The sequence below is a fragment of the Diabrotica virgifera genome, chromosome 2, assembly GCF_917563875.1.
Source record: "Diabrotica virgifera virgifera chromosome 2, PGI_DIABVI_V3a".
NCBI lineage: Eukaryota > Metazoa > Arthropoda > Insecta > Coleoptera > Chrysomelidae > Diabrotica > Diabrotica virgifera.
Window position 1 is genome coordinate 281,832,045 of NC_065444.1, and position 23,073 is coordinate 281,855,117.

Below are 23,073 nucleotides of genomic sequence, written 5' to 3' on the forward strand. Positions count from 1 at the left end.
CATCCTCTTGTTGTAACCCCCCTCTTATCAACCTGGTTACGGCGTTGCTGATCTCTGCCAACATATCAAAGAACAAAAAATGAGTCAGCTATTTTACAAACGACATATAATATCCACTGAAGTACTTTAAAAAAAAACCATTTTAAATGTAATATTGTTTGAGCAAGCAATTTTAGTATAGTGTAGTTGATCCAAAAGATGGCATAACCCAGACATCCAAAGTGAAAGTTATCCTTCAACACCAAATTGTTCTATATGGTCCACACAATGTCCAGAAAAAAGTCACACCATTTTGAGCGTCGGGTTTGGGGGGAGAGGGGGGAGAAATCGGTAAATTCGTAGTTTTTTAAGTTTTTCGCCAATATTTCTAAAGCTATGCGGTTTAGCATGAACAACCCTCCATACAAAATTATTTTACATTAAATTTCAAATAAAAAATGTTCTATGCATAATCTTTCTAAAATGAATGGTTCCAAAGTTACGGAGGTAGTATAGTATAACTGGTCCAAAAAAAGGCCTAACCCAAACATCCAAAGTAAAAGTTTTCCTCCAACACCAAAATGTTCTATATGGTCCACATATTGTTCAGTAAAAAGTTACACCATTTTGAGCGTCCGGTTTGGGAGGGAGATGGGAGAGAAGCCGGTAAATTAGTAGTTTTTTTACGTTTTTCGTCAATATTTCTAAAACTGTGCTTTAGCGTAAACAATGTTATATACCAAAATGTTCTACATAAAATTTAAAACAAAAAATATTCCATATATAATTGTTATAAAATCAACGGTTCTAGAGTTGCGGAGGGTGAAAAGTAGAGGTTTTCGATACTTTTTATATTTTTTGGGCAATATTTATGATTTAACTATACCAAAAACCCAGACATCCAAAGTGAAAGTTATCCTCCAACACCAAATTGTTCTATATGGTCCACATAATGTTCAGAAAAAAGTCACACCATTTTGAGAGTCGGGTTTGGGGGGGAGAGGGGGGAGAAATCGGTAAATATAAAAAGTATCGAAAACCTCCACTTTTCACCCTCCGTAACTCTGGAACCGTTGATTTTATAACAATTATGTATAAACCTTTTTTATTTTAAATTTTATGTAGTACATTTTTCTATAGAACATTTCTTGCGCTAAAGCATAGTTTTAGAAATATTGACGAAAAACGTAAAAAAACTAGTAATTTACCGATTTCTCCCCCATCTCCCTCCTAAACCGGACGCTCAAAATGGTGTAACTTTTTACTGAACAATATGTGTACCATATAGAACAATTTGGTGTTGAAGGAAAACTTTTACTTTGGATGTCTGGGTTAGGCCTTTTTTGGACCAATTATACTATACTACCTCCGTAACTTTGGAACCGTTCATTTTAGAAGGGTTATGCATAGGACCTTTTTTATTTCAAATTTAATGTAGAACAATTTTGTGTAAAGGGTTGTTCATGCTAAACCGCTTAGTTTTAGAAATATTGACGAAAAACGTAAAAAACTAGGAATTTGGAGATTTCTCCCCCCCTCTCCCCCCTCTCCCCCCCCCCCCAAACCCGACGCTCAAAATGGTGTGACTTTTTTCTGAACATTATGTGGACCATATAGAACAATTTGGTGTTGGAGGATAACTTTCACTTTGGATGTCTGGGTTTGGGTCTAACTATACCATACTATTTGTGACTTGGTACTTACTCATATAATATAAGGTTTGTTCTAGCATCAGTTTCAAACGGTTTGAAACCATCAGCGAATAGTGGACCAGCGCGAGTAGAGGGGATAGCACTGGTGACTGTATTATGTTCTCTCACTGACCAACTGTTTGCTGACGGTTTCTGACTAGTTTGACTGTTTGCTAGAACAAACCTATATGCAACACCTTCGGGGGTTGTATTAGTATGATTTTTTTTTTTCACAAAATAGTAGAGGTTGGTACCAACTCCATGAAAATGTTATAAAGTTATTTTTGACGAAATGTGGATATATTTCATTTTTAAAATGACCGATTTAAATACACAAGGAAGATACAACATGAAAGATAAAAATGAAAAAGAAATACTCAACACTATGAAAGAAATAAAAATGAGCTACTTTGGTCACATACTAAAAATAAAAAATATGAGTTGATGAAAAAATATAAAGAAAAAGTGGAAGGAAAGAGAAGACAGGGGAGATGGCGGACTTCCTGTTTGAAAAATTTAAAGAAATTTCCTTAACCTTCGGATGACAAGGGGGTAAATTTTGACCCCAATGTATGTTTTTATTTAATAAATTGAGAAATATTTTCAATTTTAAACTCATTATTTTTTTATTTGACTTTAATATCATTCTAGATACCCTCATATTTTGTAATAAAAAAATTCCCTATATTTTACGAAAAAAAAAATTTTCTGAATTTGGGGTCAAATACGAATTCCCTTGGCCTTCAATGTTCTTATTTTATATTAAGTAAATACCGTCTATTATGTGAAAATATTTGTAAGAAACATTTCCATATTGAAAAAAAATTGTTTGTTAAACCCGTGGCGACGTAAATTAGTGTACTTACGAGTTCACTTGAGAGCAAAATAATCGACTCACTAAACTTGCTGAATTGTACACGTTAGAAGTCTCGAATTTCCTAAGCCTGTTGTCTGATTTGAGTGATTTTTTTTTAGTATGTTATAGCCTTATTATTTAAGAAAATCGATGTAATATTATTGTTGCTAAACAGGTAAAGGTCATTTTATACCGAGCGTAACAATCATACTGTGTTTTTTCTTAAAGTTCGGAACACCCTGTGGAATATTCTAACATATAAAAATATTTAAATTTAAACTTAATTGTGGCCTTAGGCTTTATTAACTTTTTATTTTTTGATTTATTTGCTTATGTTGAATAATAAAAAAGTTAGGTACGTTAACAACTAGCGATGTTTTTCATCAATAAATCCTCATTTTCTGCTTAGTTTAATAAACAAGCCTAAAGTAGGCTATGAGAAATTAACAATTTAATGGATGTCAAATGGTTAACAGTCAAAAAGTGTCTGGTTTTTTGTGAAAATTAGTAGATTTATTATTTATATACAGTATGTCCCTGTAAGTTGTATCCATATGGAAAACTTTTTTATTATTAATTTTACAAAAAAAGTTATTCTTTATAAAAATCTCTGCATGGTCCAAAACCTGAGATTTAACCATCAAATATCAAATTTTTTTAATATTATACGAGTTATGTCAAAAAGTTTGAATTTCACTCAAGAGCAAAGTAGCTTTATTTTTCGTAATATTGGAAATTGCTATTATGAAAAGTTGTTTGGAATTAAAAACTATATTCTAATATGCAATTACATCCTTCTAATTGAAAAAATGTTTTTTTTTTGAGAAATTATGGATAGCTATCATTATTTTTTCAGTTATTTCAATTCTGATAACTCTTTTATTATTAATTTTACGAAAAAAAGTAATTCTTAATAACAAGTTCTGGATGGTCTAAAACTTAAAAATCTTATTTTATCAATTTTATACAAGGTATGTCAAAAAAGATAAATTTACATCAAAAGTAAAGTACCTTTATAGTTCAGAATATTTCAATTAGAAGGATGTAATTACATACTGAAACATAGTTTTTAATTCTAAATAACTTTTCATAATAACAATTTTCGATATTGTGAAAAATAAACGTATTTTACTCTTGAGCGAAATTCATATTTTTTGACATACCTCGTATAAAATTGATAAAATTTGACAAAAGATGGTTGTATTTTAGATTTTAGACCATGCAGAACTTTTTATTAAGAATCACTTTTTTTTCGTAAAATTAATAATAAAATAGTTATCTGAATTAAAATAACTGAAAATAATGTTAGTTATCCATAATTTTTCAAAAAAAAAAATTTTTCAATTGGAAGGATGTAATTGGATACTAGAATACAGTTTTTAATTCCAAACAACTTTTCATAATAGCAATTTTCAATATTGTAAAAAATAAAGCTACTTTACTCTTGAGTGAAATTCAAACTTTTTGACATACCTCGTATAATATTCAAAAAATTTAATATTTGATGGTTAAATCTTAGGTTTTGGGCCATGCAGAGCTTTTTATAAAGAATAACTTTTTTTCGTAAAATTAATAATAAAAAAGTTTTCCATATGGATACAACTTACAGGGACATACTGTATATAGCGACTGTTTTACAGCATCATAGGCCGTTTATCGCAATTCGAACGCCATTGTTTTCTATTTTGCCATGAATCTACTTCTATATTTCTTCTGTTCATGGCTATATTAATCCCTTGTTCCCAAGACTTTTTTAGTCTTCCATTTTTCCTTCTTCTTTTTGGGATCCACCTCCAGGTTTTAATCAGTAATCTCTCATCATTCATTCTTCTCATGTGTCCGTACCAGGATAGTTGTTTTCTCTCTATCGTATCCGTTAATGTTGTTTCCACCTTCATCATTTCTTTTATTCTATCTGTTCTTACATGATCGTGTAATGTTAATCTAAAGCATCTTCGCCAAAAATTGTTCTCTACTGCGTTTATTCGGTTCTGCATTTTCTTATTTATTGTCCAGATTTGTTGTTTTTTTGTACTTTCTCGTATATCTTTACTCCATAGTAATGAGTTTATCTGACTTGTGATGGCTCTACCTAATTTTTGTTGTATGTCTGTTTCGTCGTTTCCATTTTCCGTCAATGTAACTCCCAGGTATTTATATTCTTTAGTGTTTTTTATTATTTTTCCTTCTAAGTCTAGGTCTTCGCCTGTGCAGCCTATTGTCATATATTCTGTTTTGTTTGTATTTATTTCCAGACCCCAATCTTCATACTCCTCTATCAGTTTTCGAACCATATAAGCAGCGTCCTCTGTATCCTCCGCTAGAACCACCTGATCATCAGCAAATAACAAAGTAGTCAGATTACCCTCTTCTATTTGTACTCCCATTCTCTTACATTTTCTTAACCATTTCTTCAGAGCCGTGTTTATATAAATTTTAAAGAGGTAGGGGACAGGCAGCATCCCTGTCTTAGACCCTTGTTAACCTGAAAGTATTCTGAGTGTCCATCTCTCGTTTTTATATAACTACTGTTTCCTTGGTAAAAACTTTTCACCGCATTAATGTACTGTGGGTGTACATTGTTCTCTATTAGAGATCCCCAAAGTCTATTTACCGGTACACTTTCATAGGCTTTCCTCAAATCTATAAATACTAGATGTAGCTGACTCTATAAATACTAGATTTATTATTTAAAGTTTCAATTAAGTCCGCAGTTTTTTTTTTTTTTTTGTTAATTGGTGGATATGGAACGCGCTACAAGGAATTTGACTCGCGATGAGTGTGTTCAAGCAGTGATCTTACGTAGCGAAAGACTTAGCTACCATGCTATCGGCTCCTTATATTGGTAACAATTTTTTGCTAATGCACGATAATGCAAGACCTCACGTTCACGAACTGTAACCGAATATTTACAACAGGTAAACCTATGGAGGTTTACCACCTCCTAGAACCTTACAAGAGGTAGAAACAGTAGCTCTCGAGATTTGGAATGATATTGATCAAGACCAAATAGCATACCTCATTTGTAATATAAAAGTACATATATTATCTCTTTTATTATCGAACATAAGCGAATGAATAAAAAAACAAGATGTTAAGAAAGCCTAAGGCTACAATTGAGTTTTAATTTAACCTTTAACTACCCGCGCATCAAGTTATAACATAACTACACGCGTGGCGTACTTTATACGCCACAAGAAAATACACTTAAAAACAGCGGATTTGCTTATTTTTTTTTTTTTTGAAAAAATACACTTAGTTGTTTCTTATAAACCTTATTCGGTATCAGTGAATACTTGGAGTTTCTTCTCAGTAAGCCAATTGGGATTTATAACTGGAATCATGGAATAACTGGATTCCATGATAAATCAAATTACTAATAAAAAAATTTTGAAATGTGATTTTTTACAGCAGAAAAAGTATTGTTTATAAAGTAAAATATATTTTGTGCCATAATGACTAAAAAACAATTGAAATATGTACTCATATTACGACTTCTATCAATATAATCGTGGCGTATATTGTCCACCACCAGAAACAACAAATAATAAACTGTAAATTACGATCTTCCCAGAACGCCGATTATAACGAAACTAAAACCAAATTGTAAAGCACATTCCAGTGATAGGTTAGAGAGATAAACAAGGTCAAAAATTAAATTTTTAAATATATTTGCAGTAGAATTCTTATATCTGGCGTACAAAATACGCCAGCGCGTGTAGTTAAAGGTTAAATATTTTTTATATGCTAGAATATTACACAGGGTGTTCCTAACTTTAAGAAAAAAACACAGTACGATTGTTACACCCGGTATATAATGACCTTTAGCTGTCTTACCAACAATAATATTACATCGATTTTCTTAAACAATAAGGCTATAACATACTAAAAAATCACTCAAATTGGGCAACAGGATTAGGAAATTGGAGACTTTTAACGTGTACAATTCTGCGAGTCGATTATTTTGCTCTCAAGTGAATATTTTAAAATTTCTTTAGTAAAATTACGAATACATTATTTTATTTCTTAAAACAACTTAATTTTTTTGTCAATTGTCATTTTTGACTGGGGGTCATTTCTTACCCCGTTGGTTATCCGTGTAACAAAAAAACTTGGTCATCGGAAGGTTAAAGAATGAGGCACGCGAAGAAGAGGGCACCTTGGTTTTATAATTAGTTGTTATAATAAAATGGTTTTTCATAATGTTCAAAACTTGTACAGAACCAAAACAATGTTGTTTGTTTTCTTACTATTTTTCTTTTGCGAAGTTTATTTTGTTGGTGTCATCTCAGTTTCTAAATTAAATTTTAGCCACGAAATTATAAACATTGCAATAAGGTTCTATCCGCGATCGTGTATATGCATAATAATTAGTACAAATTTGTCTCTTAGATAGCGCATATATAAAATTATTACCGTGTAGATGGCTTTATTTCATGTACATCTCTCTAAACACTAAAATTCAATTACTTTTACAACTTAATCAAGTTTCTGAATATTCCTCGGAATAATGATGTCAAGATTTCGAACTTTCAGTGTGCTATCTAAAACTTTATCGAGAATGAAACTCAAACTAACAGAAAGCTTGCACTTAGTTTGCATTTATGCTTAATAATACGGAATTGTATGCGAAAAGCAGTACAGAAAGAGGAGATAAAATATAATTGTTTTTTCTTTTTTGCAATTTTTTTTGTTAATTTTTGTTGCCTACAGGTACCTAGTAACATTGTTTATAGAATAGAAAGAGATTGATTTCGAAATGCGAAAATAGTGAAAATAACAACCGGTTTCTCTTAGCACAAAGATATACAGAGTGGATCAAAAGTCTGGCAACATCTACTAATCTCGTTATAATGATCGAATTGTACCAAAACTGAGGTACGCCTCTGCCGCAGTATGTGCAGCATGTGAAGCGATAATTATGTAACACTATTTAGAAATGAAATTGTACCTGCCTTGAAAAACAAGTTTGAAGCCAATTTTAATGAAATATAATTTCAGCAAGACGGAGTTCCAACTCATTTTAAACGTTTTAGTGTAAATGTTCGGCGTTATTTAGATCAAACCTTTCCCGGACGGATTGGTATATTAGGTAGTATTGAATGGCCTCTTCGTTTTCCCGATTTGAATCCTACAGATTATTTTTATTGAGGATACTTTAAAAGTACAATTTTTAAAACTAAACCAGCAAGTGTTGTAGAGCTAAGTCAAAGAATTATCGATGAATCCACATTAATTTCTAGAGAAACATGGACAAAGACAATAAGTTAGCAATGTCGTAAACTTTTAATTAGTATGTTCATATTTAGTTACACATTTAAGTTACACATACAGTTTAAATCTAAAATTGAGTCGAGCTGGGGCCTGTAGATATTTAAAAATTTCTTCGATTCGTTCCCCTGCTTTTTGTGTGAAAGTAAGGCATTCTACCGCTTGAGCTATCCTGTCCCTAATTCTTGATATTTTATAATTTATTATTGTAATTTTGCGTTTTTGATCTTCTGTAGCTGTTCATTCATTAACATGTATCACTATTCCTTATTTTGCAGTAGATACTTTATGGTCGTCAACCAAATATTACATACCATCATTGGCATCTAATAGTTCGCAGTATTCTTTTACTTTGAGATTCACACAACTTCTAATGAAATTGTCGCTTGGCTGCAAAACGTTTCGTTGAAATGCGGACATGTTGCAAATGATATTTGCCTTGAAATTTGCATACGGCATATATGAGAGTTTTCAGTATACATACGAAAACTAGCGTCATAAAGCGAAGCACGGATTTTGAACGCGAAGTTATGAGGAGGGAACGAAACTGGACAAACTGCAAATTAACCCAAATATTAAAGATCTAAAATTTAATTTGATAAAATTCCTATTATATTATTATAGAGCGACACAAAATTCTTAAATGAAATATCTTGTGAATCTAGCGTGTGTGATGCAGACTAGGGTAGTTCCAATATTAAGCTACGTGCCATTTACAGACTATGATTTTATGATAACAAAAAGAAACTAGTAGTGGCTAACTTTTCTGAAAATTCTAATGTCGAAGGAGCAGATCAAACAGTTGCTCTACACGTATTGTATTCAATCTGAAACCGCAAATATATGCAGAAGATCTTCGATCATTCTCATCAATAAACCTGCCAAAAGCCAGCAGCAAATATACCTGAAGGCAACAACCACTGTCAAATTACATACTATTATTAATCGCATAAAAGTATAGCGTGGGAATAGACAAGGAGAACCAATGTCATCAAAACTTTTTAAAACGATACTAGAACATGCTTTTAAGGTGATACAGTAGCGATCAACAGGTAGCAAAAACGCGTTCCAAGATTGCGGCTGTAATTTTGAATATTTTGTCGAGATATTTGGCACACGTATGCGTAATATAATAAAGAATGGCGGTACAGAGCCCAATTTGAAAAATATATTAATATGTGGAAATTACTCTGTAATTAAATACAATATTAAAAAAACGAGCCTGTACCGCCATTAAGAAGAACAAAAAAATACACTTTCTTCAAATAAACTTTTTTATCCGATGCCTAGATTTTGTGTCATTTTGGAACTACGAAAATTTTTTATTTCATTAGTAGTTCCAAAATGACACAAAATCTAAGCATCGCATAAAAAAGTTTATTTGAAGAAAGTGTATATTTTGTTCTTCTTAATGGCGGTACAGGCTCGTTTTTTTAATATTGTATTTAATTACAGAGTAATTTCCACATATTAGTATATTTTTCAAATTGGGCTCTGTACCGCCATTCTTTATTATATTACGAATACGTGTGCCAAATATCTCGACAAAATATTCAAAACTAAAGCCGCAATCTTGGAACGCGTTTTTCCTACTTGTTGATCGCTACTATTTCCTCTTAAGAAATTGGATTGGCTGATAAAGGGAATAAAAGTAGATGGACAACTTACGTTTCACCGACGATATAGTCATAACAGTTGAGGATCTAGGAATGGCAAGAGACATGGTACAGGAACTTGGGGCTACCGGAAATGTAGGTTTAAATAAAAACATCCCTAAAACAAAAATAATGACAAATTTGGTACTCAACCGGAACATCAAGAACTGAATTGGATAAGAAATAGACCTCGTAGATAAATATAAATACCTAGGACATGAAATTTGGGTGATCAGCATATGAAAAACTGAGAGAAACTTTTAAAAGTGGCTATCCACATACCTGAATAAAAAAATATTTGATCAATGCGTCCTCCTAGTGTTGACATACGGAGCAGAAACACTTACCTTAACAAAGAATGGAGCGTTTCATTTTAGGAATAACTCGGCTAGACAAAATAAAAAACGAAGAGATCAGAAAAAAACCAACATCGAAAGAATAGCCAGACTAAAATGAGGATAGGGAGCTACAATGACAGATGGGCGATGAACAAAGATGTTATTGGAATGAAGACCAAGGAAAGACAAGAGAAGTGTTAGTCGACCACCTACACCATGGGTCACCAATTAGTTTCCTTGAGTGTCCATTTCGAAAACCTATGACACTTCCGGGATCCGGAGTTATGCTGCCTGTGTCTGACTTTTCTGATTCGGTTTCTTTGTGGATTCTTGTTAAAAAATATCCCCTATAAACAAATCAGAAGGGTGCCGGGCGAAATTTTTGGGCAGAAATTGTTTAATATTATTTTTAACAAATTCAAAACATCACCTTTTTGCCCGAGAAAATATGTTTTTAGGATTTTTGGGTCATCTTAAATAAAAAAGATGTGCCATTTTATTAAAACTTAAGAGTTTTCAAGCATCGCAAATGCATATTTTCGCATTTTTTAGATTTTAAATCGCTTATAACTCGAAAACTATCAACTTTTCAGAAATATGAAAAGAGACCTTTATTGTTTATAATTACCCAAGAAACCGAAAAATACATTTTTTCAGGCAAAAAAGTAATTTTGAATTTGTTTAAAAAATTGTTTCACCCGGCACCCTTCTGATTTGTTTAAAATGGACATTTTTGAACAGGAATCCGCAAAGAAATCGAGTCAGAAACATTTTTCATACGAAAGTGACCTCACACATGGACTAATATGGAAAGGAAAACTAATAGTATCTGATTGTTTTTTGGTTACTGTATACTTTTCTGTACGTTTTGTTGTACATTTGTATTGTTTTGATGTTATTATCAGTATATTTTGAAAACAGCAGTATTGTAAATTGTTACTAAGAATATTTTAAAAATTAGGAATTTATATTTTGAATGCTAATGAAGTTTTTAGACATCTTCAATTTTGTAAAAAGGAAACTGAGGAATTTAAAATAAATAATCATAGTACAAAATGCTAATTAGCATGTTATCTTCTCTACATTAGTTTCAATGCAAGGTGTTTGTTGCAAACTTATTAAATCTGAAAATTATTTTAATTAAATGCACATCTGAAAAGTACTCCTACTTAACATATAGTAGAGAGGAAATGAATATAAAAAAATGCACATGACAATTTTATATTACAGCTTACTTAATTTCAAAATTAATGATTAGTAAGTATAACAATAAGGGGGAAAACTCTTTACAAAATTAAATTATCAGAGAGAAAAATGACATTTTTTTTATGTACAACCTGTCTGAAGTTTGGAGTGAGTTTAGCGCAACTGAGTCTTATTAGGGAGTTGAGATATTCATTTGTTAAGTGAGATCTCTACCGATTTTTAATAAAGTTCATTCTCGATAAAGCGGCTTCGCACACATAAATTGAGCCAAACATAGTACACCATTTCATGGCCAAACATTTTCAAAATTGCCAAACACTAGGTATATTCTAAATTTATTGACGGTCCGCACAAAACTAGCTCACGGTGCGGATGCGGACCGCGGTCGGCTAATTGGTGACCCCTGACCTACACGATGAACCGATGATTTAAGAAGGCTAAATAAAAACTGGATGAGAGTGATGCAAGAGAGGGGGTTGAAAACACGAAAACCTATGTTCAGTAGTGGATGATGATTATAATGAAGAACATCTAATCTATTATATTATATAAATTAATATCCATGTCTGTTGTCATGTGAATGTCAATTGAATAAGTAATTATTTGTACACTCATATATCCAAATGAGTTTTTCTTTACAACCATCCATATAAAGGAGCTGTCAATATAATATAGGTACCGGCTAACAGAGACTTCATTCTACTTACGTGATATAAGCAATATTAGCAAAGTTTTAAAACTGCTGCATTTTATATATGGTCATCTAGAAACTCTGATAAACTTGGTTGTAAATAAGCCAACAATATTGTGAATTGAAAAACTTTGAGAAATTTCTGCAATACGTGGAATCTAATATTATTCCGAAAGACTTTGCAACAAAACTTTTAAGACAGATAACGATTGTCTTTCAACTCGTATTAAAGACAAGTAATGATGAACTCAGATATGATGACACCAGAACTAATCTTCACTGAGAAAATTAACACAGTTATATCATCTAGAGAACAAAAAGTCCCAAATATTAATGGGAATTTAATATAGTTCACTGATGGCTCTAAAACTTCCTATGGTACTGGATCAGGAGTCTTTGGGCAAACATGTAACTATAATAAATCTTACAGCCTAGGTCAACATACTACTCTGTTTCAGGCTGAAGTTTTTGCTTTGGTTGCCTGCATTGATGAAATCAATGATGAAGACCCTAAAGCTAAGAGAATCAATATTTACACAGATAGCTATTCTGGCTGTAAAGAACCCTCTCACCAAAACAAAACCGGTGAGAAACTGCAAAGATCTCCTCAGAAACCTGGCAAAAGGCAACAAAGTGTTTTTATTATTTATGCCGGGTGATCATGAAGGGGTGCATGGAAACGAACGAGCAAATATGTTGGCGAAATAAGGCTCGAGAGAAACTTTTGAAGACCTTTTTGTGGACTGAAGATGCTACGAAAAACGAGGTTCAGAAATGGCTGATAAAGAATCATCAAAAGAAATAGAGAGTCACTCAAGGGCAAATCCAGACTAAAAAAAATAATCAAGAATATTGATAAAAAATTCTCGAACAGTTTGATGAACTTCAATAAACGAGAGATCAAAACGGTCTATAAAATAGTGACTGGACATTGCCGTTTAAGAAATCACCTATACAAACTAGGTAAGGTGAATAAACCATGGTACAGAAAGTGTGAAAGAGAAGAAGAGACTCCCATACACATATTATGCCATTGCAGTGTGCTACGTGATGTAAGGCAGGAATTCACTGGTCAAATGAGGTTTGAACCAGAAAAGATCCTAAAACTACCAATAAGAACACTGTTGGTTTTCGTTGAGCCCACAGAAGGTCTTATGACCAAGAGCCAGAGACTAACGAGTCTCGCCTGAGTTAATATGAAGAAGAAGAAGAAGAGGAGGAGTTTTTCTTAACAACCATCCGTATAAAACAGCTGTCAATATAATATAAGTGTATGTTAAGAGAGACTTCATTCTGCTTACGTGATATAAGCAATATTAGCAAAGTTTTAAAAGTGCTGCATTTTATATATGGTCATCTAGAAACTCTGATAAACTTGGTTGTAAATAAGCCAACAATATCGACATATAAAACACCGCGCACTGTAAATTGAAAAACTTTGGGAAATTTCTGCAATAAGTGGAGTCTAATATTATTCCGAAAGACTTTGCAACAAAACTTTTAAGACAGATAACGATTGTCTTTCAACTCATATTAAAAACAAGTTTATCTCCATTTATCTTAAAAACTTATGAGTATAATGCCATGTGACGGCAAAAACAGAAAAATATTTTTGTTCGTCTTTTGCGATGAAGTTACAAAAGTTTTATCAGTTGATGGTCGATATAAGAGCTATCGAATAAATAGTAATTAGAGTAGGCTATGAATGCGTGGTCATCACGCTAAATGACGGGAAATTGATGGATTGACATCGTCGAGACTTATCAGGTAGGCCTATACTTTTAACATTTTTTAATAAAATTAAAAGTTAAAATAATATTCAACACAACACTGCTTAACCATCGTTGCACTTGGTCAAAGTACATAATATATATGTGATAAAAATTCTACCTGATTCTTCTTGTTCATGTACCATGTCCTCTCAGAACGTTGAGTACCATCCTAGCTATCTTAATATTATTCACTGCCACCCTAAATAACATGCATGTATCAACACCATACCAATCTCGCAAGTTCTTCAACCATGAAGTTCTTTTTCGTCCTGGACTGCGTTTGCCTGCTATTTTTCCTTGCGTAATATTTTTTCGCTTATATTTATGACCTATATTGGAACCTCTCATTACATGTCTGACATACTCCAGTTTTCTTTTCTTGATGCATTTTATAATTTCAGTAGTCTTGCTGAGACGTTCTAGTATTGTGGAGTTTTTAATCTTCTTCATCCAGGAAACTTTTAAAATTCTTTTATAGCATCACATTTCGAAAGCCTTAAGGTGATTTAGGTCGATTTTATTCACAATCCAACACTTGACACCATAAAGTAAGACCGAGAACACGTAGCAGCGAAGTAGACGGATCCTCAATGCCAATATTAGGTCTCTGTTACATAATACTTTGGACATCGTTCTAAAAGCGGCTCGGGCCTTCTCTATCCTGGATTTAATTTCACCGTGACTCTCTGCGTTATAAGTTAACTGATATCAAAGGCAAACAATGTGATGAACTTGCTTAAATTTGGTATTATTTACGTATATAGACAGTTTTATATGTTGTAGTTTACTTATTACGAGTACTTTGGTTTTCCGTATTGTCAGATCCAGACCTGCTTCCTTACAGCTCTCAACCACCCTATCAAGTAGTGTTTGCAGATCTTCTGGAGTAAAAGCTAGGAGTACTGTATCGTCCGCATATCGCAAATTATTGATGACTTCACCGTTCACAACTATTCCTTCTCGTTTTATAGAAGAAAGTGGATCTCAGAAAATTCTTTCGGAATAAACGGTGAAAAGCAGCGGCGATCAGAGGCATCCCTGCCGTACACCTCCTTTAAATATTAAGAGGCTGTGATTTTAAATCGACTACAAAAACTGATGTTTATTCCAATACAAATTTGCAATTGTGCAAACATCTCTGCCGTCTAAGCCAATGTATCTTAGAACTTTCGATCGAATGCCTTTTGGAAGTCAATAAAACAGCAGTACATGTCTACAGATATATCACGACATCTTTGAGCAAGTAAGTTAATCCCAAACAATGCCTCTCTCGTTCCAAACCCGTTACGGAAACCAAGTGTCACTTAGGTATTCCAAGCCTTTATTGTAGATAAAGCTACAGTATGCATTACAGTATACAGTATATACAGTATACATATATACACATACTGTATATACATGTATCATCCTACTGAATACCAATTCATAACCAGAGGGAGAACGATTTGTGCTCTTGTATGTACCATTTATTAATTTATTTGGTCTTTTACATATACTGTATACTGTATACTGTATAAGCCGTATACTGTATACTGTATACACACTGTATACAATATACTGTATACAGTATAATGTATACAGTATACAGTATAACTTCTGAAAAATTCTCAATAAATGGCTTAACAAACTGTTGGTTCTATAATCAGCACATGTTTTTGCTCGTGTCTTCTTAGGTAGAGCTATGAACAATGAATTGGACCAACCATTAGGTTGGTGACTGAAATCTAAGAAAACATACCCTTGAGCTGATGTGATAACATATGGTAACATACTCTTCGCGACCCTATTTGGATCGCCAACCTTAAAAAGGACGCCCATTTGGATCGCCCAGTGTAAGTTATATAGTTAATAATGATAGCTTAGGCGTATGGAAGAATATAGCAAGCAGGTTGGCACAACAAGAAGGATACGACTCGATCGATTAGATAGGATGTAACAAATAGTTAAGAAGATAAATTAACAATTACTATTTCGAAAGTGGTAACAGAAAACGCATTAAAAGACAAAAACAAAAAGAAGCTTGGCCAGAAAAAAGCTGTTTGAAATAAGGCAGGAACTTGGAATTTCAAATGAGATGGTGAAACTCGTGAAGGCAACAATGGAGAAGGTGGTCGGGGTACGTGTACGGGAAAAACTGTTTTATTTGACAAATTGAAGAGTCTCAGATGCAGAATCCACCAAAAATGGTAAATAGTTATTTAAATCTGAGACTATTCGTGTTGAAAGTTCTTTCTGGTACATCCTTAATCTGCGACTTTTTCAATTAATAAGACCACAGACGACGAATATAGAAAACGAAAAAAAAAAAACGATCAGATTCCGTTTTCATTCGTCTAGGAAAAAAGGACAGAAGAGGAACTTTCAGTACTCAAATCCGAGTGAAGATAGAAAACAATAAATGATGGTTTTGCTTGCTTTCGATTCAGAGGGATGCGCACCCGCTGGACAGGCTGTTTCTACCATTGCAGGCGTCATCAGCAGCGTTCGTTAGCGTGCACTCCTCTGAATCGAAAAACAGCCGGACCATCAATTTAAAGGGAATTTGAAATATAATTCAAAATCCCCATTAGGACGCGATACAACGACATCTGTTAACAAATTGAAGGTCCTAATGGGAATTTTTAATTATCTTTCAGATTCCCTTTAAATTGATGGTCCAGCTGTTTTTCGATTCAGAGGAGTGCACGCTAACGAACGCTGCTGATGACGCCTGCAATGGTAGAAACAACCTGTCCAGCATGTGTGCATCCCTCTGAATCGAAAGCAAGCAAAATCATCATTTATTATTTTTCTATCTTTACTCGGATTTGAGTACTGTAAGTTCCTCTTCTGTCCTTTTTTTCTAGACGAATGAAAACGGAATGTGATCGTTTCCTCTTCGTTTTCTATATTCGTCGTCTGCGGTCTTATTAATTGAAATAGTCGCAGATTAAGGATGTACCAGAAAGAACTTTCAACACGAATAGTCTCAGATTTAAATAACTATTTTCCATTTTCGGTGGATTCTGCATCTGAGACTCTTCAATTTGTTAAGAGATGTCGCTGTACCGCGTCCTAATGGGGATTTTGAATTATCTTTCAGATTCCCTTTAAATTGATGGTCCGGCTGTTTTTTGATTCAGAGGAGTACACGCTAACGAACGCTGCTGATGACGCCTGCAATGGTAGAAACAGCCTGTCCAGCGGGTGTGCATCCCTCTGAATCGAAAGCAAGCCAAACCATCATTTATTATGTTTTATTTGACTTGGTACATATTATCTTAGTCTAAAAAATTTTGATGGTTTTTAAGATTTTATAAATATATCATTTATACTTACCCTCCCAGTCAAACTTTCATTAAGGTAGACAGTGCCGGTCTCGTTATCGATTCTAAAAGGTAATTTCTCCACCTTGCCACCTAAATGCCACATAATTGGTTCAAGTCCATAAGTTAAAACTACTCCTTCAGGATCGTCTCCATGAGCTTGCGAAATTTTTGTACCAATGGTTTCGTTTTCACGAATGTTCCAATTTCGATCGTCCATCCAAAGAGAAGGGGGTGTGTTTTCTGCATACTGAGCTTTGGCTAAAAAAAAATAAATAATTGGTATAATATTTCTATATTTTGTTGTTATGTGACGTTAGATTATAAGACTATAAGGGTTCTTAAGTTGATAACTATCTATTCGGTATTTTGTTTCGATATAGTAGTCTTTATCCAAAGAACTCAATCAAAAATTCTACGCACCATCGCAAATGCCCCGTGGTACATTTCCAACCAAACCCTTCATACAGACCTAAACATCCCGTTAGTCAGCACAGTAATTCAAGAAAGAGCCAACAGACATCACGAGAAATTGGAAGACCACCCCAACCAATTAATATTACCATTACTGCAGCCACTACACAACAGAAGATTGCGAAGATTATGGCCCATAGATCTTCGCTGAAACTGAGGTGAAACCGCTGGGTGATGTACCTCATAACGCCATTTTAGTGTACAATAATACATTGATATATGTTATTGTACTTGTTATCAAATTAGCTTATAGAATATGTAATTTTGATTGTTAATAAATGCTTACCAAAAAAAAAATATAGTAGTCTTAATCGAAATTTAAAGTCCTGAGTCGTAACTCACATCCAGATATAGAGTTTCAAAAAAAATGTATAAAAATTTTCAATTTCTTTGAAACCTGAAAATGCAGCAGCATTATACCCTAGTTAAATCGGAGAGTGCAGGAAGAGTCTATACCGGTTTTGGGGATTTTTTGAAGATATTCTTCTTTAGCGGCGAATCGATTGAGGGTAAAATTTGATTGATCCGCGCGCATGCGCACACCGACAGTATGGTATTAGTCGTTATACGAGCTCTGATTGGGTGTTGAAATTTTGAAATGATCTGTCAATAATTGTTCAATATGGAGGTTATCGGTAAACAAAAATATTGTATAATATTAGTTTTTATTGATGTGTGGACAGAAATAAAATCAAATTTATAATTATAGTGACTTTTTAAATAGTTTTGAAAAGCCGCAGGTACGTAATTCTAAATGTTTCAGTTGGAAATACCTAATAGTTTCAATACCTATCTATTTGGAAAATGTAAACAAAATAATGTAGTTACCTATTAGTAGGCAATGCTTTAATTTACATAATCTGATTACGAACAAACTTTCTACAAATCTTCATCTCATGTATCGTTTTCTTACTCTATAGTTTGTTGTATTTTATTTCGACAAAAATCAAACTGATAATTTTATTAAATTCATATAAATTTATGGTGTAAACGTTTAGTTTGTGTATATTCCCACATGATGTATACGCGAATGTGGTGCAGTTTGAAATGCCGTCAACTTTCGTACGGCGCGGTAGACGTGAAGTGGGTTCGAGCCCCAAGCAAGTTATTATTTTTTTATTTTTTTTATAGATTTTATGATTGTAAGTATATTATTATATAATTTTTGAAGATATTCTTCTTTTTTGAAAGTGGTAGATAAGAAAGTTAGTTTGATTTTTAAATAAAATAAGTACAAATAACCTTTTAAGTATATTTACTTCGTTTAAATTACCTATTATATAATAGAAGAATATCTTCTTACGTGCGTACAAAGTACACACACATTCTTTTTTCTCCTCGTCCTCTTTTCTCCAATTCAACCATGTACCTCGATCTGTGCCATCTCAGATTGCAAAGAAAGAAATGTCACGACATTTGTACTGAATATGCTTATCTAATTTAAAAATAAATAGTTATAACATAGTTTCAAAAAAATCACCAAAATATTCTTGAAATGTTGATTTCAAACCATATACTCCCCTTAATATTAATATCGAATTTATTAAACGCATTTTACCTATCTCTTGTACCTCAAATATAAAAAAACAATACTTTAATCGCTCCTTTGTCAAGGAAAAAAAAGTGAAGCACCCTTAGAATTTAATTAAAGACTGAGTTTACTTTTCCTTTGCCCTTTTATCAACTAAATAAGAAGATTTAGTAAAATGGAGATGTGCTTATTGTGCTAAAGTTTAATGTCGCTCTAAAACATATTGCAGAGCATCTGCAAAATCTAGGTATTGTGTACTCTTTTTGAAAGTTTTCTTCCTTGTATTATTTTATCTATCGTCAAAGGAAAACTTAATTAGAAAATAAAAAGCTCAACAATGATCTTGAAATTCTAGGAAATTAAATTAGTAGAGCAAGGAAAACCCTTATTGTTAATTTATTTTTATTGTATGTAAGTTTCATCTATTACTTTTTAATTAGTTGGTAAATATGTATTTCGTCCTTAAACATGTGGCAGTGTTTAATGGATAATAATAATAGTAGTAATAATAGTAGAAGGGGGTAGTAAGAATATTGCCGGGGGCTGGCAGGCAGTTGCTACAACTGAATACAAGGAACGGCATGACTCGGTTGGAAAGATCCTTCATCAAGAGAGCTATCAAACTGGGACTTCTCCAAAGGGACCATCTCCCATATTATCAATACGTCCCTGTGAGTATGCTTGAGGATGGCAACTACAAGCTATACTGGGACCGCACTGTGCTCACAGACCAAACAGTGGCACATAATAGACCATATCTCGTACTAGTTAATAAATTAACAAAACAAACAACACTGTAAATTTACTGAAAAGATGGCCACGTACAGAGATCTGGAAATTCAAATACGGAGACAATGGAGAATGCAAAGTACCCAGACAATACCGATTATTATATCTACTACTGGAGTCATTCCGAAGACCCTCCTTGAAAGCATAAAAAAGCTGGGTCTTAATGAACATCTTTATAAGACCATGCAGAAAGCTGTACTACTCGTGACGGCTAGAAGTGTACGAACATTTTTGGGAGAGATACACTGCATACTAAGTCACCTAGGGCTCGATAACATGGAAAGAGTCCCACCAGAGCTCAATCCTTTTGATACCGTAGGTTTCTGGGATGAGTCAATTTTCCCCTTAGAGGGAGTGTGAGCCGTATGGCTAAGCTAAATCTGGATAGTAAAAGGACAACTCTACATTATTATCTATTTTGTAAAATTCGACAGAAAACAATATTATTAAATTGTTTTCGTTTATTGCCGTCAAAGTAGATGGCGTCTTTTTATGTTAACCACTTAAGTGGGAAAACGGGTAGGAGGCATTCCTTGGTCTCTCATGTTTGATTGTGTATTCAATTCCATTTCGTATACCTATAACTGCATAGAAAAGAGATATAGAACATTCTTTACAAAAAATTGGAAAAATTCACCTCAAAGTGGTGTGAGTGGCAAACTTTGAAAAATTGTATACCGGATCCTAGAAACTCTGAAGAGATCTGCCAAACATCATTTTAAAAGGTAAGGAATGATTTTTTTCTGTAAAGCAATGCTTAGACCTAAATCCCCGTGGAAAAAAGTAATGGGGCAAAAAGGAAAAATGTGTTTTTTCGTATTTTTTGCTTCCTTTTATGAATATAATTTTGACAAAAAATATTATTTTTTACTTTAGAAAGTGAAATTTCGATACAAAATTTAATTTTAAACAACTTTTCGGTAGATAAATATGTACGAAAAGTGAATGGAATTCATCCCAACGCACCCTAGTGCATAGAGTCTAATTCAGCCTTTTCCCAAAACGCACCCCTTAAATGATAGCACTCCGCGGCATTTTCATATTTGGAGGTCCATTAACTAGATAACACAATAAACCACCTTTAACGTTGTATTTCTTTTCTAAAGTACATAATCAATAGCCTATAATTTAACAATTATTTAGAGGAGCTTTTAAGTAAATAATATGTCATGTTTAGTGAAGGTCTGTTGCAAATGAACCTGCAGTCGGTGGTCTGCTAATAAATAGGCAATCGCGTATTTTTTTTTTTGACTTTATCCTCCGTGGTAGCCGTTTTCGGGGTACCTGGCCATTACTTATTAAAAACCGACGTGTGACCACGTTGAAACTCGATAATCCAAGTTTTGTCGGTCGCCACTGCAGGAGAAGAATCACCGTACACAGCTTTCAAGCGCTCTTGGATTTCACTGTGCAGTTTCCCTTCCAGAAACAAGAATCGAATCACCGGCCGATATTGCTCTTTTTTTATTTTTCTAAAATCCTTAGACACGCTCGCTTTCACACACGGTCAAATCAATACTACGAGTTTGATTCGGCTGAGATTTTGACATAGGTAAGAATGTATTATCGTGTATTATATTAGATTTCTTTTGCGATAGTATCTAGCGAAAAGGCTAAGTACTTATAGGACCTCCCACGTCTATTTTACCTAATACAGTCGAGCCCGCTTATTGGAATAGCCTTCGTTCTAAGCAAAAGTATTCCTATAACCGAGTTATTCTAATAACCCATCATTTGTCGCTAGTAGAAACATTTTGGGACCTCAAATTTCTATTCCTTAAAGCGGGATATTCCTATAACCGGTATTCTAATAAGCGGGGTCCACTGTATTTTACAAAACCTATTAACTGTGATATTTATTATAAATGATGAACTTTTATAAAATAAAAAGTCTGCAAATCAAAATCCTCAATAAATTTTTGTTTGTCCAAATATTACGACTTGTAATCGCAAATAACGTAATCTTTGTGAACCGTTAACTTTTACTCCTGCAACTGTTAATATGCCTTTAACGTCTTATTTAATCTGCCCAAAAAGCTAATTGCGCCCTAAGAGAAAGTTAAAAGAGAAATAAATCCTTGCGAAGGAAATGTAGGCACTTCTGAAAACCCTAAATTTGACCCTCTCAATCACACTGAAGTCGCATATCTGCCCTCCTTGATTTATTTGTGAGGGTTATTATGTGGAAAATTTAATTAAACTTCTTTTTAAGTTATGCATTACATTGGTTCAATTTAATTAATAGCGATTGAAATTCAAATGTAATTTTTGTAAAAGAAAATATTTCCACGAAAACGTTATTTCAAAATCATTTTAAGATATTTTCTCCCTTTCTGAGATGAAAAGTTTCTCCTTATTTCGTACAGGAAATGAAGTTGTCATGAAAAGAATTCAACTCGCAAAGTATCTAATAGAAATTTTTAAATTAAACATGATTTAATTGCATTATTAAAATCATTAATTAGACACTTAAAAGTGCAATATCTCAAGAATCTTTGCTGCAAAGAGGTCCAAGATAAGGCTGTTACATGTCACGCGTTGTGATAGTGATAATGTTCACGCTGTGATTATTTATTGTGAGTTGGAAATCATTGAACAGACAATATAAAGACAAAAGGAGGTGTGCGACAGGTATATACAGGGTGATTGATTAGTGGGGTAAAGCTCAATAGGTCCGCTATAGCAATGGATAGCAATAAAAGTTAAAAACAAAAATTGTAGCCAACTCTGAGCTTCGCCTTTTAAAATTGATTAGAATGTTATATTACAGGGTGTTAGATATCATCGTGGCAGACCAAACTTATAGTTTTTTAAATGGAATACCCTATATTTTATCTTATATTCGAAATCTTCTTAACTTCCCTATTACAAAAATATAAAGGTCTGTTATGATATACAGGGTATTTACAAAGTTATAGCCCTTTTTCAATAAAAATCGTAACTGTATAAATAAAAATAAGCACAACAGCAATGGATAATTGATGCCATATTTTTTATTTATTGTCAAAATTTTTAAAAAATGATTGGCATTGCTAATTTTATTTATATCTAATACAGGGTGAGTCCAAACGCAAGTACATTATTTTCTCAGTAATTTTAAATGGAACACCCTATATTTTATATCACTAGTGAAAAGTACCATTATCGTACTTTAATTTATATACAACATTCCCTATGTCTAAATTTATTAGTTTTCGAGATATTTTCATATTTCAATGGACCAGTTCCGTGGCCACCCAAATCACCAAAATTTAATAAACTGGACTGATTTTTTTGGGGTTACGTTAAGAATGAAGGTTATAAAATGCCTCCAATAACCAGGGATGAGATGAAAAATAGAATACAAAGTGCATTTCGAAGTGTTAATTCACTCAACTCATTTTGAACACCGTATGTAGTTAAATATATAAAATATTTTACAAAAAGTAGCTTTTATTTTTTTCAAAAATATTGTATTTTGTGTTCATGTTTTTTTTTGTAAAATTTTTTACTGATATATTATTTTTCTTTCTTTA

At 33.1% G+C, this 23,073-nt stretch overlaps 1 protein-coding gene across 1 annotated transcript in view; it reads right to left on the reverse strand.

The window, feature by feature from the left end:
• The window catches only part of LOC126879894 (tyrosine kinase receptor Cad96Ca), a 153,815-nt gene that overhangs the window by 107,043 nt on the left and 23,699 nt on the right, over window positions 1-23,073 (reverse strand). Inside the window, exon 2 of the mRNA XM_050643238.1 lies at window positions 16,778-17,025. Within this exon, the coding sequence (XP_050499195.1) occupies window positions 16,778-17,025 (248 nt within the window). The remainder of the gene's footprint in view (window positions 1-16,777; window positions 17,026-23,073) is intronic.